Source organism: Agelaius tricolor, unplaced genomic scaffold, assembly GCF_023055355.1.
Source record: "Agelaius tricolor isolate 1412-34295 unplaced genomic scaffold, bAgeTri1.0.p SCAF_1, whole genome shotgun sequence".
NCBI classification, from domain to species: domain Eukaryota; kingdom Metazoa; phylum Chordata; class Aves; order Passeriformes; family Icteridae; genus Agelaius; species Agelaius tricolor.
The window spans coordinates 70,121,413-70,137,176 of record NW_027269261.1 but is presented as its reverse complement, the minus strand read 5'-3'; the positions used below and the strand labels follow the sequence as shown (position 1 = coordinate 70,137,176).

At 34.9% G+C, this 15,764-nt stretch overlaps 1 protein-coding gene across 8 annotated transcripts in view; it reads right to left on the bottom strand.

Annotated features, from left to right (window-relative positions):
- Nucleotides 1-15,764, bottom strand: part of AK9 (adenylate kinase 9) — a 59,936-nt gene that overhangs the window by 4,544 nt on the left and 39,628 nt on the right. For 6 of the 8 annotated variants that reach the window (XM_071438895.1, XM_071438864.1, XM_071438874.1 and 3 more), the window contains 13 exons: nt 14,279-14,397; nt 12,835-13,054; nt 11,936-11,998; nt 10,939-11,142; nt 9,823-10,044; nt 6,952-7,165; nt 5,931-6,132; nt 4,639-4,785; nt 3,150-3,370; nt 1,767-1,963; nt 1,080-1,249; nt 249-347; nt 61-167 (listed from right to left, as the gene is read on the bottom strand). In XM_071438895.1, coding sequence (XP_071294996.1) covers nt 61-167; nt 249-347; nt 1,080-1,249; nt 1,767-1,963; nt 3,150-3,370; nt 4,639-4,785; nt 5,931-6,132; nt 6,952-7,165; nt 9,823-10,044; nt 10,939-11,142; nt 11,936-11,998; nt 12,835-13,054; nt 14,279-14,397 — 2,185 coding nt within the window. Of the gene's footprint in view, nt 1-60; nt 168-248; nt 348-1,079; nt 1,250-1,710; nt 1,964-3,149; nt 3,371-4,638; nt 4,786-5,930; nt 6,133-6,951; nt 7,166-9,822; nt 10,045-10,938; nt 11,143-11,935; nt 11,999-12,834; nt 13,055-14,278; nt 14,398-15,764 lie in introns of those variants that run through there. The other 2 variants (XR_011681059.1, XM_071438927.1) reach the window with 2 other exon arrangements.

Sequence of the window (15,764 nt, the reverse complement as noted above, 5' to 3'; positions counted from 1 at the left end):
CAACTGAGTGGGATATGCTATATATCACAAAATCATGTTTTAAAATAGAAAAACAAAAACTGGCCTGTTCAAGGTATCCAGGCAAAGGAAGTGTAGTTAATAGCATTGGCTCTTTTTTTGGAGGGAGTTTATGGGGAAGCTTCAGATTCCCATACTTCTCTGGTAACCTAACCAGATATAAAGTAAGCACTTTTAAGATGTATGAACACTGGCATGATTGAAAATTAAGATGCAGTTAGTGTATTTACCTCATAAACTTCTGAAGTTTTTCTTCACTTTCAAAAATATATACCTTGTCTTGGTATTTTGCTGCATACTCGATGTTGCCAGGCACCAGAGCTTCATATCTGAAGAGATGGAGCAAGAATAATTCATTCACAGAAAACAGAAAACATAATTTGTGTGGAGTAAATTCATGAGCTATTGCTAGCCTTCTGGTAATTTGGCAAGTGTAGCAACCACAAAAAAAATAGCAATTGGATCATCTAAGTTTCCACTACATGATGGACAGTTACAAGGTTAAAAATCTCATAGAGTCTCTGCCTAAAATCTGCTTATTAAGGAACTTTTATAGTGCTTCTTTAGAGCTCCTCCATTTAAAATGCCAATCATATTTGTTCAGGAGATTAAAAAGGGATAACATAGAATTGGCTATTATGGTTCTCCTCTGATCATAAATTCTTGCACACTGAGGAAATCTGTGTCATTTTATGGTAGAGCTTTATGGATCTCTACAAAAATCATAATAAGTAGTTTTGCATCTACTAGGGATTTATGAGATTTCTTTTAACCTTTGAAGGGTTATAGAGATAGAGAGAATTCAAACTATATCTGCCCATCTTCATCATGAAAGACACCAAGCCAACACAGATTCTTGTAGAACCTGTAGCCATGTAAGTTTTAAAAGGTGATTTTATCTTGATTTCCAAAGCCACGGGTACAATGTAGAGAATTGCAATTGCTTTTCCTGTCTAAATCCTGAACAACATTAAAAAGTACTTTGAAAATATTCCCTCATTAATGCATTAATATAGGACACATATTCTGTAATTCAGATTATGAAAACTCTAGTGACATACCTCTGTTTTCCATCTAGGTAAGTGACTGGACAGTATCCCTGCATTTCAGGCTTTACAGGGAATAAGGCCTTCACTTCTGCTGCAGTCAATTTCTTTGGTAGCATATGTGGGGGTGGCAGAGGGTGAGATGCCAGTGATGATACATAAACCTCAGGTTTGCTCAAGAATTTCTGCAGGAAAAAAAAAGTTTTTATAATGAAAGAAGCACTATAGGACTGTTAGTCAAACTCCAGAGGACTGGCTCACACAGTTTAGATACCTAATTTTTCTACAATGCAACAGTGTGTTGGCATTGCTGTTGCTCTTGGGTAATTTCTTTTCCAAAATCTCTCAGCTGAAGTAGTCACCATTCACCCACCATCCATCACTATCTACTGCTGTCATAAACCACTTTCTAACCCAGTCTCTCCACAACAGATAAAGAAAGGAGAAAGTTACTGTTTTCAAATGAATGTTTGGTCTGTGACAATTTGTAAGACGAGCTTTAGTTTAATGGTGCCTGTGCTCGATTTTGTCTGCCTAGACACTTGATAGCAGAAGTATGCAGAACAAAAGCTTGAATGCTAACAACAGTGGTCTAATTCAAGTTGCATATTACCTATTTCTGTATGGAATCAAAGAATCTAAGCAACAATGTTCCCTCTTTTCATAATCCCCTCCTTTTTGACCTGCTTTTTTGATACGCACTTCCAGTTCTTCCTGTGAAGCCATTCTGTAATAGCGCCCCTGAAATTCAGCAGCAAACTCCAGTGAGGGGCTTACAGAGCAGTCAACCAGTTCACCTTTCTCTGCAAGGCTGACAGGACAGTACTGTCCACACTCCCCCAGCTGCCCCTGCAGTTCCTGGGGAGTGATACATAAACCAGCAATGCTGGCTGCTTTTCCTGTTAATGAAAGCAATTAATGATATCGTTTAATTTATGAGAGACATAGAAACATCAAACAATTCTACTCAGGAACACTACAGTCTAGAAAGTAATAATTTGAAATTTATATGAGATAATGAGAACTAAAGCAGCAATTTGATAATAAAATGAAGTTGTAACTCATTTTACCAATTAATTTTAATAACATTTTTTAGCATGTAAGAAATATAATAATTATTAATGGTGTGGGATACTCTGCATGCTCAGCTTATTAGTCTGTTCTTTTTTATGATTTATTGTTTCACTCCTTTGTGTTACTAAGGGTCATTTCAACTATTATTTTATGTCTTTACATTATTGGAAACGAGTACAAGGTGTGATGAAAGCCTCCGCTTTTATTCATCCATATCTTGCAGATGCTACAGTCTATCTGGAGGAAATACATTCAAAATCTTTAATAAAATGTCATCTCAAAACCAAATTACTTAAAAATCATGCTATTTCAAGCTTGATGTGTAAAAGTTAAGTGTATTTTCATATTTTTGATTATGACTCCAATTTTTAAGATGGGTGCAGCCACAGAGCTGTAAAAATTAAACCCAAAAGGTGGATAAAGATAAGGAAGTATATTTGCCCTTCAGAGGAATTCTAGTTAAATAGTACAGACATGTTTAAAAGGCATATTTAATCCTGACCAGTGCTGACAGACAAAAAGTCAAGTGGGAACTGTGCCATTTTAGAATAAGGTGGTCTTCTTCACAAAGCAGAGAAATTAACTCAGATGGCATATTTAAGCTTATTTCTAGATTTTAAATTAACATCTTCTCTATCCCTTCCTCTTCCTTCACTAACACTAAAGTGAAGGTGCAAGTTAGAGTTCCCCTTGTACCTTTGGAGTACTCTTTGTGATTTACCACCCAGTGTAGCCAGATCTACCATGGACCAAGGACTCTGACTTCCTTTAGCAGACTCCTGTTACCCTGTGTTCTTGGGAGGATGACCTCAGACTGCCCTGTAGTTGGCTTTGCCTTCACTCTTTTCAAGAGATCTCTTCAAGATCTCTCCAGATGAGATTGAAGAATTTAATGGTATATATGTGGCCAAGAATTAGCCACATCCACAGAAAGTTGAAGTTGTCATGTACATAGTACACTGCAGCTTTTTAAAGGAAGAAATATTCTGGGAAACTCTGTTATTCTTTTACCTTCTTTTCTTCTTTCCAGGTATATCTGGATTTGTTTAACAACCAACTGAACTTCCTGCAGAACCGTCTTCCAGACCCTCCATTTGCTATGATTGGCATCAATCACACACCAGTTCTGATGTTCCTTCATATAGTAAGTTCTAATATCATCAATGTGCTGTTTATAGCAGGAATTTTTAATAGCTAAAATCTGTGGGCTGTCATGTTCAGGATAAGGAAGTCTAAAGAGAATGAAAAATAACAGTGATTTAAATCTGAGGATTAGATAATTTCATTGAATTTCAGGTGTAAATTCTAGAATTCACTGGAAGTTCTTTTTACAAAATTTTGCTTATTTGACATTGTAGAACATATTTGAGAAATCAAAATTTCTTTTTAAGAATACTACCAGCTACATTGAAAAGCAGTGTACTTATGATCAGACAGTCCTGTTCAAAAACGAAGAAAAAAACTTTTTCTATTTGTGTCCCAAATACAGCACAATAATTATTTTGCAAAGGATTTGGAATGTATCAACACATATTACCTGAGATACACTACAAATACACCATTAAATGGCACCCTGATATTGCACACTTGATTTGTACTTAAGCCTATGAAATATAATTAGTTTGGTATTTAAAATTAAGTTTAAAGTAAATACTTTCAAAAACACATCTTTGATTTAATTTTTTTGCAATGCAAATTGTCTTTAGTCTTTTAGTAAGCAATTTAACATTGTACTGATTACTTGATAAAAAGAAAGATACAAAAAGAAAAGGACAAAATGAAAGAGGCATGCAATAATGCTCCAAGCTATCTGGAACTTCTTAGAAACACTTCCTCTAATGAGAAACAGGTTCTTACACAATTTAATTTTAAGGTGAATGTTCTGTTCTTTTTCATTCTCTGTCTGCTTATAAACTACTTACTGTTCTTCCTCAAAAACAACCAATGGCTCTTTAAACAGAATATTTATCTTCTCAGAAGAACAAAGAAGGGAACAAACGGAATTGAAAAGCTTACAAGTCCTGAATTCTATATACTACTAAATATGCATTAGTTTCATAGTTTTAAAAGAACTCTGATCAAGTTTTTAAAAGAGAGATTATTAGATGAAGTATCAATATATTTTATAATAATAATTGATGAAAAATAAATTTCAGCAGCAGAGAGAAGTGGTAATATTTCTGATGTACCGTTGCATTAAACCACTTAAACTAAGCAGTGGGTGCACAGCACTGCACATTTGTAATCTCAGGCATGCAACTGAAGGATCTGGCCAGAGCATGCCCCAAACACCTTACATCCTTACTATTTCTCTCTATGGAAATCAAAGCATTAGAAAGGAGAGGGACTGGTTCCCATGTTTTTCATATGTGGAGTTCAGAGACAGCTGAGTTATGCTCCAGGTTAGACACAACCTCTGGGTATAGCACTGAGGCACATAAATAGAGATACTACAATATTGTGTAGAAAATAAAAAAATTGTATCAGGGAGTATTACTACCGGTTTGATCTTTCCTTATCCAGCAGCGCTCTTCTGAACACTTCCTTTGTTTCCATATCTAATTCAAAGATTTTCACTGGAATTATCCTAGTTGATTCCAAGAGATTTACATGGGCTCTTGTTAGAGGATATCCATCCATTACAACTCTGCACGCAAATAGAAACAGAAAAATAGTTTTGAAGAAACTCACTAAGAAGTGAGTTTCCAATCAACCAGTGAGTCTATGTCTATTTCTAGTACATTTTCCATAGAGACAAAAGTCTACACCCATGCAGTTATCACTGCTCTCACTTGACAGGCACATTCTTCACTCCTAAGAATTTACAATCAAATTTAAAAAATCAGGTAGGCAGAAGAAGAAATAGTAATGAGAAAAGGAAATGTACAAAGGGCAAAAGGTAAGTGGATGGCTGGGACTTATAAAAATATTCTGACACATCAATCATTCAGAAACATAATTTTAACTATGAGAAGTCTCCATGTGGATTGGGAGGAGCAGTTTTTAAAGTGGTAAGTAAAATTATTTACTACAGTATTTGAAGAATTTTTATAATCATACTGAAGAAAAAATGGTTTTTCATATTAGGAAATACTGGAACAAAATATACTGAAACAATATTCCAGGATTTAACATCAAAGAGAAGCTGAAAGAATTCTGATCTCAAGCACAAATAATTTTCAGAGATTATTGCAGAATTGCCTTTCTCTGTTAACAGTTCTCCTTTTTGAGGAGAGAAGTTGAATTTCATGAAATACTGATGATAAAGCTTTTTAAGTCTGCCCAGTTTCAAAGATGTTTCAGTGGGGGAGAAAGAGCCTAGGATTACCTATGAATGAGGTGATAAGACTCACTGGTTTCAGTTCCTCCTTAATAACTTCAGTTGTTAAGAAAACAAAAAAACCCCTGAGTACTGAAACAGCCTGCTCCATCAAAGAGAATCAGGTGTGTCCAAGTTGGTTCTGGAGATGGCATAAGAGAGACCAAATAGTGCTTCTCAAAGGATAGTAGAAGATACTGGCTTATTGACTGAAAAAAAAGTAACTGTCATAAAGTATATTACTTCGATGTACTGACATAAAGTTACTTGGAAATAGCAGAAAATTCTGCTTTAGTCTCATTTCCCAGAGATATTGTAAAAAAAAATCTCCTTTTGTACAGATTTTTTTTTTAATGCAGAAACCACTGATGTGTTTTAGTGAAATTGTTCTACAGCAGTAACATGGGAATCCATGCCTACGAAGAGACTGACATGTCTTGGAGAAACCCCCAAAACCCCAAGAAAACTCTTACCCAGTGGGATTATCCATGTGATTTAGCAGAGCCACATTGAGAGCCTGGATGGCCAATTCATCAGGCACGGTGAGTCCTTGGAGAAGGTGGGACTGTACCTTAAGTGCCAGCTCGCTCTCTGGCTGGCTGTTTAGCACAAAGCGGATGGCATCTCCTAGGGACAGGCGCAGGAACCCATAAACACTCGCAAGTCTCTGGGCAACTGCAAAATATTTCCATTTCAAGTCACAACTTTGAAGGTAAGTAACATCACAATCTGGCATATGCACAGGACATACTAACACTATTCAATTTAGAACAAATCTCAGCAGATATAGTCAATATTATCAGAGTGTGTTAGAAAATATGCCTCCATTGCTGTTCCTCTTACAGAACAGCCCATCAGCGACCTCATTTATCCAGGAAATGGGAAATATGCTAAAATTTCATCCTAAATATGAAATCATTTGAACCTGTCTCTTTTCTTCCTAACATCCTATTCTAATCAATAACTATAGTTTAAAATTAATGTCCTCCTCCTCCAGTAAAAGGCAAAAACGTGTGGATTGACAGAGTCATGGAGGAGGAAAGGGAAGGGAGAGGGATGGAAATCTTGGGCACTTTTTAATCTAGAAATTTCGAAACAGACTGGGGAGTGGGGAGTTTGGGGTCTTCATCCTTGATCCTAGGACTATTTCTCCATTTTACATTAGCTTATATTGACTCAAAAAAGTAAGAAACAATTATAAAATAATAATAAATAATACAAAGGATATAAATAGCATAAGTCCAGTTTTTCTAAATACAAGTCCAAGTCCAAGTCACTAACATCTTAAGGATCCGGGATAAAATTCAGATGAACAATGCATAACTATCAGACTGTCAAATGAGACACCACAGAATGTTACTAAAAGAATCTGTGCCCAGCAAGAAAAGCAGGAAGACCAGCAATATAAATGGTTTATGTTTTTTAATAGCAGTAAGGACAGATACAGCTTCAGTCATTAAAAAATGAGTTTTTTAAATAGATAACTGCTCATACCTGTAGTCTTTCCAGACTTTGGAAGTCCCACAATTGCAATCTTTACTGGCACAGATTGCTTAGGTTTTGGCTGACAAATATATTTGATGGGATTTGTCATAAATGTTTCTTTATTTTCTTTACTTGAAAAGAAATAAATATATTGTCGATGGATTACTGGAAAGACTGTGCTTTCATCCCTTTGCTGTGGCTTGATCACATCTCCTTGGCTTAACTGTGTAATATACAAAATGAGAATCAGTTAATTAGGTTTGACAAAGCCTTTTCTTCCTCCATCCCAGAGAAGCGGCTTTATAGGCAGATAGAGGAGTACCAACCATATGACACAAACCATCAAAGCATTCTAAAATTCACATATATGGACATAATATTTTGCTCAAATCTGAGAAACTTCTGTACCTACACTTCTTGTTCAAAAAGATGAAAGAAACATTTAAGACAGAAAGAATACTTGCTATTTCCAGTAGGTGGTACCGTAACACTTTATATGTCTGTCAAGATAGTGTAGTCAAAGATGAACAAAATAGTTTTTTTTAATTTTCAAAGAAAGAATAATTTTATTCCTCAGTGAATTAAACTCACCTGCCTGCCTGCCAACAGAAAATACACTGAGAATATTGTATTCACCAGAAGTCATATACAAATGAAGAAAATGTAAAAAGATATCAATAGTTACATTATGGTCAAGTGAAAAACCACAAGATAAGTTGAAAAAGTTATTGGAAAAATACATGCACTGCTGATGAAATCTTTTCAAACACATCAGACAGCCCACTAAAAAGTCTGCAGTGTTGATGGATCATTGACATGTAAGAGATGCAATTGGCAGAAATAGTCATTGAAGTAATACCAGATTAATTCCTTGCACTACTCTTCTCTATGGAAAAACTTACTCATGTCCCTGTTGCAGTCCTTCTTAGAAGAACTGTCTTAAAGTGTCAATAAAAGATGCTTTAAAACAAAATATAGAAAAGCAGTATGTAGAAAAATTGCCCAGGCAGCATTCACCTTACTATTCTAAGGGGACTCAGAAATGTAATTCTGAGTAATGTGTAACATTGACCTTTCTTCAACAAAAGAAGGAAGATGGGAAAAATTAGCATTTTAAAAAAAAGTTTTTTCCTCCAGCATTCAGCCTGACAAAAATAGTCCAGTAAATCTCACTCTGTATTGAGCAAACTGAAATACAATAAGGAAAAAACCACAGAAGTTACATGCATACATATCAAATAATGGGGAAGAGCCAACTCAACTTCTTGTCAAGGAAAATCATACATCACAAATCTATTACTATTCTTTGAAGGAGTCAGTAAGGTTGGCCTGGTTATTACTGCTAGAGCTGGGGCTGTTCTGCTGTGTACCATTGTCCTGCCAGACTCTTCTCATACCTGTAGGTTCCTATTCCTGGATCAAGTCATTTCAGGGTGCTTGCTCTCAATTTATGGGATTTCATGAGTCTGTTCTACTGCATATCTGCTTCCATTCCTCACTCAGCTCATAATGTTTATTCTCTGCTTATCTAATCAGTTGCATAACTACTTCCCCTACCCCCCAAATTTAATCTCAAAGTAACTGGAATATACTCAATCTGCCTTTCTACTCCAAAATTTCCAGTCTGTACTCAATTTTAAAATTTCTATTATTATCCTAAAATGCCCTCAAAGTGATCCTATTTCCCTTTCATTTTTATCACTTGTACAATTTCACTGTCAGCACACCACTCTTATTTTACCCAATAACCTCCTATGACCTCTTTCTTCTGACTGAATTGTACTTTTTGGTTGGTAAAAAGCACTGTATGGAACAAAGGAATGAAGTGGAGAAATGCAATACAAAAATCTGGTGAAACCTGACAGAACGAAGTGCAAGGAGTAGGGTGTAGAGATTAATTACAATTAAACACATAAACTGTGGTTCAGTAATGGGAAATGATGTAAATGTAGACATATCTAGTTCTTTTAGTATGTACCTAGATTATTCGATGCAGCCATGAAAAAGAATGAAGATTCTGATCCTAAGGTTAAAGAGAGATAAATGTGATCTGGAACAGGTGAAAACTCAACATGACACTATACAAAAGGGAATAAAATGGTTTGATTAATTGGCATAGAAAAATGAAGGCCAAAATATGTTTCCTTCAGGGGATTTGTGCTTTCTGTATGTTGTTCACTGGACTTTTTTTCAATTAATCTTCCTTTGAAATTTTTATTTACTCACAATCCAATCAGCTTTTATTTCTACCATTAAACCAAAAGAATTACCTGAGAACATTTCATTTCCTACCTTGGGGATAGTGATAAGTACTTTCTGACCTCAATTTTCCAGATCTGTAGTAAAATACCATGGAAATAGATTTGTTGCTCTTCAAAAATTTTAAATTTTGACAAGAAAGAATTATTGCTGATGAATTAAGTAAATCTAACATTTTTCTGCCACTACTAGGTTTGGTGGTCAGTTGTGTGTGTGGCTTCTTACAAATTCATATTCTAAATCCTTTCCGTTTGTTCTCACTACTATTGTAAGGTTTTAAGACCTTCTATGTTGTCCTGTGTTTTGTGTATCCTTAAGTTAGGCATTTCTTTCTGATTCAATGCCACCTTTAATCATGTCACCAATGACAGTGTAACAAATTTTACTAAATGCTTTTCAGCCTTAAATTAGCTGCAATACTGAAAAGACCAACACCTTTTATTATTACTGCTTGCTGTATTTTCTGTATATTCAGCCATGTAATTTTGATTCAGTAATGTAATTTTCATTAAATATTTCTGGTATTAGTTGCTACTGTCTGATAACATCTTGTTAATGTGAAATGCATTTTTAAAGAGTGTCAACTCTTGAACACATTCTTCAGCCATTTAAGAACATTACCTTGACAGGATCCCACTGACCAAAAGAACTTCGTAATTTATATGAGTAAACTAGCATCTTCTGTGCAAGTGGCAAACTTATTGGGTAACATTTCTCAAAAATGCTCCTGCGGTTTTCCACTAGGGGTTTCAGCTTTTTGTATATTTGGTAGCACACAACACGAGGCTTCCGTCCTCCATTGATCTCAACTGGCGATATTTGTAACTTTTCAACCAGTTCTTCCTGGTTAAGAAAACAAAATGAAATATTAGAATCATAAATGCAATCAGATTTTTAATAAAGACTGATGGCAAGATTTTCTGTGAACTATCAAGGATTTCCTGAGCATGTTCTCAGTCAACATAAATCAGCAAAGTTTGGTGGGAATTAGTCTTCCTGCCCACTGAAGTTTAAACTTCTATATTAGGTGCCACACTGCTACAATATTGTTTTATTATCTGGTTTTGAAAACCTTCTCTCTAGTCAGTGGATAGAGCTTCTTTTAAATCGTGATTAGCTTCTTTCTGAAGTGAAGTACTTTGTAGATAATAAACAAATGTTACTGATCTACCTACTGCTTTAGATGTGGCATTAGCATTGCAGATATCTGGTGTTAGATCAGGTTACCTTGCCATAGGCAATTGCACTGATTTCAAGAAAATTATGTCACTAGGTGTGGGAATGGTGCCAAACACCTGGTATCTTAACCGAGATTAGATTTGGATTTTTTCTTTACATTTGGTTTCATCACCAACAACTAGGATCTGCATTAAAAAATAGAGGTGTCTAATAAGAGTTTTGCCTTAAAACTTATTTTGAAATACTGCTCATACATTCACAACTCTCTAGGTTGGTTGCCTGTTTCAACTGACCTATCAAAAATGAAATGACACCAAGATTGAATAGGTCTACCCAAACGCTTCCTTTTTTTTTCCTCTACTATATTAGTAGTATAAATTATATATTCTTTCAAGTTTATACCTTCTCAGTACAGTCTTCATCTTGTTCACATACTTAGATCATGAGTACAGAAGCACAGTTATTTAGGCACTATAATTTTTAAATGTGAAAAATAAATATGGAAATTCTTCTTCATGTGATCATATATTTTAACAAAATAAGCAGCGGTATCAGTACCTGCACACTTTGTAATCCTTCTAATTCTGATTCAAACCTCTCTGAAATCTCATTTTGCATGCGCTCAACAGCATCTTCTTCATTTTCTTCTTCTTCTGGTTCTTCCTCTTCTTCTTCTTCTAAAAACTCTTCTGCAAGTATAGCTTCAATATCTTCATCCTCCTCCTCCACAGTAGCTTCGTCATTATCCTTATCTGCTAAAGCCTATAAAGAGAAAATATTTTGTTGTTTCATGTCTATGATACAGATATTTTGAAGGAACATATGGTATTCTTGTCTCTTTTTAAATTAAAAAAAGCCATTGATTCAACTAAACCTCATTTTGGGATATCCTTTATCATATGCAAAAAATCTAGTAAATTCTAGAATCTTATTTCAGAAGAAAATACAGCAGTATTGCACAGTGCATACAGTGAAGCATCATACCAGTTCCAAGAGTACTTTAAAAACCTGAAGAGCTACACTGCAGTTTTGATGAGTGTTTTTTCATACATGGTATTGTAGTTTGACAGGACTTTGTTACAAACAAGCATGTTTGATGAAAGTGTAGCTGACAGAATATCATGAGCAGTCAAGTAGTACATTAATGCATTCATAAATATATTGTAATTGACTTTGGGCAGAAATCCTGGTACAGTCCTATTCTGGATTAACCATGGATTTGACAGTGTACTTAAAGGCACATGCCTAATTTCAATTAGTGGTGCTACTCTTATGCTTATAAATGAGATACTTTAAACATATTCATAAGTATTTTCCTGAATTGAAGCATATATGGAGAATTCTTTTAAAATAGTCTTTAGTCTTCATGAATCCATAGTTTCTAAAGCAATCCAAACATAATATAAAATTATTTTTGAAAGTTGAAGTTTCTGGCAGTCTATCATAATTTTACTTTTCTACATTGTCCTGAACTCTGTGACTAAAAGCTCTAGAAAATTCTATGGTAAGAATGTCAATGCTTCTACTTAAAAACTGTCTTATTAGGTTTTCTTACCTCCTGTTTCTTTTTCTGTTGCTCTGCTAAAAGTTCTTCTCTTCTTCTGGCAATCTTCTCATTCTGTTGGTGAAAAAAAGATGTAAAAAGACTGATGATACTTCCTAATAAAAACTCCCCTCTGAAAATTGGTAATGTAACCTATAATTAACACTTTTCTTTCCACCTGAAATTCTGTTCCAGTTGGTTCTAATGTTAAAAAATACTATCTAGAGTTTGAAATGTTGCAGACCAGGTATAACTCTCTACTAGGTGAACATGTAAGCATATTTTTGAAAAACTAATACGGCAATTTCTGAGATTGACATTAGAGGAATAAAAAAAACTGTGATTCATATCCCACTGAAAATATAGTAATAGGTTTATTGGTAAACTACAGAGTTTCTAAATTTATAGGTGGTTTCTATAGGTGGTTTTCACCCATTTGGCAAAGGGGTGACTGAGTATGGTGTTAAATGTGTGGTGTTCCCCTTTGACTGTTTAGAGATATTAATGATACTGTATAAGTCTTGTCCCGAATTCTGTTGTCCTAACTTAGTGTCGGCTGCTCTGTAGTAATTATGCTCAGACTTTTTCTGATATTATATGTGAAGTAATTCTCACTTTTACACAAAGTGAGGAACCTTGAAAATATTACATGTGCCAGTTGTAAATGTCTGCATAGAGGCTTCAGGTTACCTCAACCAATTTGTAACCTGTTCAACAGTAGGCACAGCTTCATTAGAATGGGACACAGAGTTCCTACAGTAAGCCTAGGAATGCTGGGAATGTGCAGCACTTTTTCTCCTGGCTCCAATACCTGTGTGCTCTTCACAGCTTTGGGAGATTCAGAATCTGTATTCAGACATCTCCTGTAGAAACAACAAAAACAACAAAATAACATAGGGCTGAAAACTTACCCTTATTTTTGCTTTTAGTTCCTTCAGCTTCTTTTTATATTCCTTTTTTTTAAGCTGTTTTTCTTTCCATTTTTTCAGACGTGGAGGAAAAAGACGTTTAAGAATGTCACCTTCTTCTACTTGAATATAAATAGCAATATCAGGACAGAGTCCTCGTTCTGACAAATAGCTGGCTTCATCTAAAGTACGGGGGAAGCCATCCAGTATAAAGCCTGTGGACCTAATTGGAAAATATTTATTATTACACACTGTAGTTTGAAGTACAACACAATGAACATGTAATTATTTTGGAAAAACCCACAAACCCTCCCATATTAAATGCATTTATTAGGAGCAAAATTTTAAAAATACTTTCAGCTAGTTTATTTTGACAATGGAAAACTGATATTTTGTTGTGTATTTTAATTAGTGTACTTACAAATCAGTTTGTTCTGAGGTTTTAATGTGCAATGCTTAAATATTTTTAAAGAACTTAAAAACCCAAAACTCGAGTCCTCAGACTTGCTTGTGTGACTCTAAAACCAATACATCTTAGGCACTGGTCTCAAAAAAGAGAAGGTGCCCCAAACACTTTTCTGGTAACAACTCTCAAAGAAAGCTTGTACCTGAAAATTTATGTTTCTTCTGTAGTATAAGATGAGAAATTGGCCATTGAGCATGATTTATATTTCTCTTCCTGCATATGTTAAAAACAAGTCAGTTATACCTGGAAAGCTCTATGGCTTATTGGAGCTCTTACAATTTTGAATTAGATGAGTAGTTAGGTAAGGGTGAATGTTGTGTTGATAAGAAGCTAATATTCACATTTATTACTTTAGGCTTTAACAGGACACATTGTAAAATTGCAGAAAACCAAAGAAGCTAGAAGAAGTGGAAGTGAAGGAAAGAAAAGATAGCCCTGGATGCTGTGGGGAAGAAGAATACAACACAGTATAGTTTAGTGGTGTAATACATTGTGATGTGATATAATACACTATAATTTAATACAATATAATAATACAACATTATGCATAATGCTGGGTAATTTTTTGTCTTGGTGCATTCCTTTTTTCCTAGAACTGATCTCCCTGTTTTTACACTGTGTAGAGAACCATTGTCCCCTATATGTAGTCAGGACAAAAATTACATAAAAATATAAATAGTTTGTTTTCGTCTCTATCCTGTAAGACCATGAAAACTACCCAGCTCTTTAGGAGATTTAATCCAATTCAGGTGTGCCCAATACTTTAATCCAATCCTGTGTGCAGCATATGAAACATGATATTACTGTCAAAATATCGATTAAAATAATACAACAAAACCAAGACTGACAGGTAGGTCATTACTCATAAAAAGTACAAAAGCATTGAAATAATCTCTGTGATAGTTATTCACAATTGTGGACACAATGGATGATATACTTCCTAAAATTAATTAAAGAAAGAGAGAATTTAATTACAGTTACCGGAATGGCTCTTTCTTCCACCAGTCAGGAACAATCTTGTCAAGGACTTCTGGAGGCAGCTCTCTATTACCCATTAGATTTGCTTTGATTGCCCGTTCCTCATCAGTTAATTCCACTTCCTTTATGTAAAGAAAATCCACCAAAAATGGATGAAATGAAAAAAAACCCAAAAACCAAAATCAACCAACCAACCAAAACCAGAAAAAAGTATCTACTGGACACATTGTTTTTTGCTAAGTAGGGTACTGTCTTCATTTGACTTAAACTAGCAGAAAGAAACTCATTGAATCATACTACATTATACATTTTAGGCAATCCCCTAAAATTAGGGCAATTGCAGCTGTATGAGTTTTAATGAAACCTAAAATCAAGCCCAAATGTTAAGTATTTAATTATACACATGCTCAGTTCAGAGGAATAGAAACTGAAATGAGCATAGTTTCTCCTAATTGCCTACAAGCAGTTTTCCACTTGGCTATACATGTTCCCATGCTGGAAGACTACCTGCACTACATCAGAATGTTTTTTCACTTTTGAAAGCAGCTATTATATTTGGATGGATGAAAAGAAAATATGTTGAAGAAGGATATATAAGGTTATTGAATATAGGCAGAAGAACAGATAGTAGACAGATAGCATTGTTCTATAGAACAGTAGTAGTATTAATGACAAGTCAAATGCAGAGTATTCAAATGCCAAATCAAACTACTAAATTATTGTGGAAAACTATTAGGGTTTTTTCCCAGAAATCTGTGAGATTGATATGGTTGAGGATGCATTTCTCATAGAATGGCTTCCTGACACAGACTGTGGTAAAAATATTGAAAAGATGGTATAGTTACTTTTCATAATTAGTTTACACAATTAACATATCAAGAATCAAATTGTGTCTGATATCAAAAGGCCACAGCTGAATAAGAATTCCTATGCCTGACATCTATTCTGATAATGTAGCCAAAAGAACCTGAGAATATGCTGGAAGTCACAGCTCTAATGTAATGTGTATGAATAATATTTTCTCTAGTGCCTGACACAGTACATATATTTAAAGATGTTTGTATGACAGAAGATGCCTAAGTAGACAAAGTGGTAGCCAGATTTGCAACACAGAAGCATCTTGAAAGAAATGTGTGAAGTGGGAGGAAACAGTTAAACATAAAAAATGTATCACTGACATCACCACTGCTAGAGAGAAGTAGGAATGGTGCTTGTATGAGATAAAAGAGAAGAAGCACAAGATGTATATTGCAGGTAGAAAAAAGAGAACACCCCACAGAGCAGTGATTGAAAGGACAAGGTTTCCCTCCAGACCTGTCAATGATGTGGCACTAAAACAACAAGGATGATATCTTTTTGCTGAACTTCCCAGACTGCCTTTAGTGGTTTTGCTTTGAACATTATAGCTGACCTTAAGCTTTGACAGATAAACTTCTACTGTCTTGTGCCAAGAGAATGATACAACGGAATTTAATGAAATTTTGCAGAA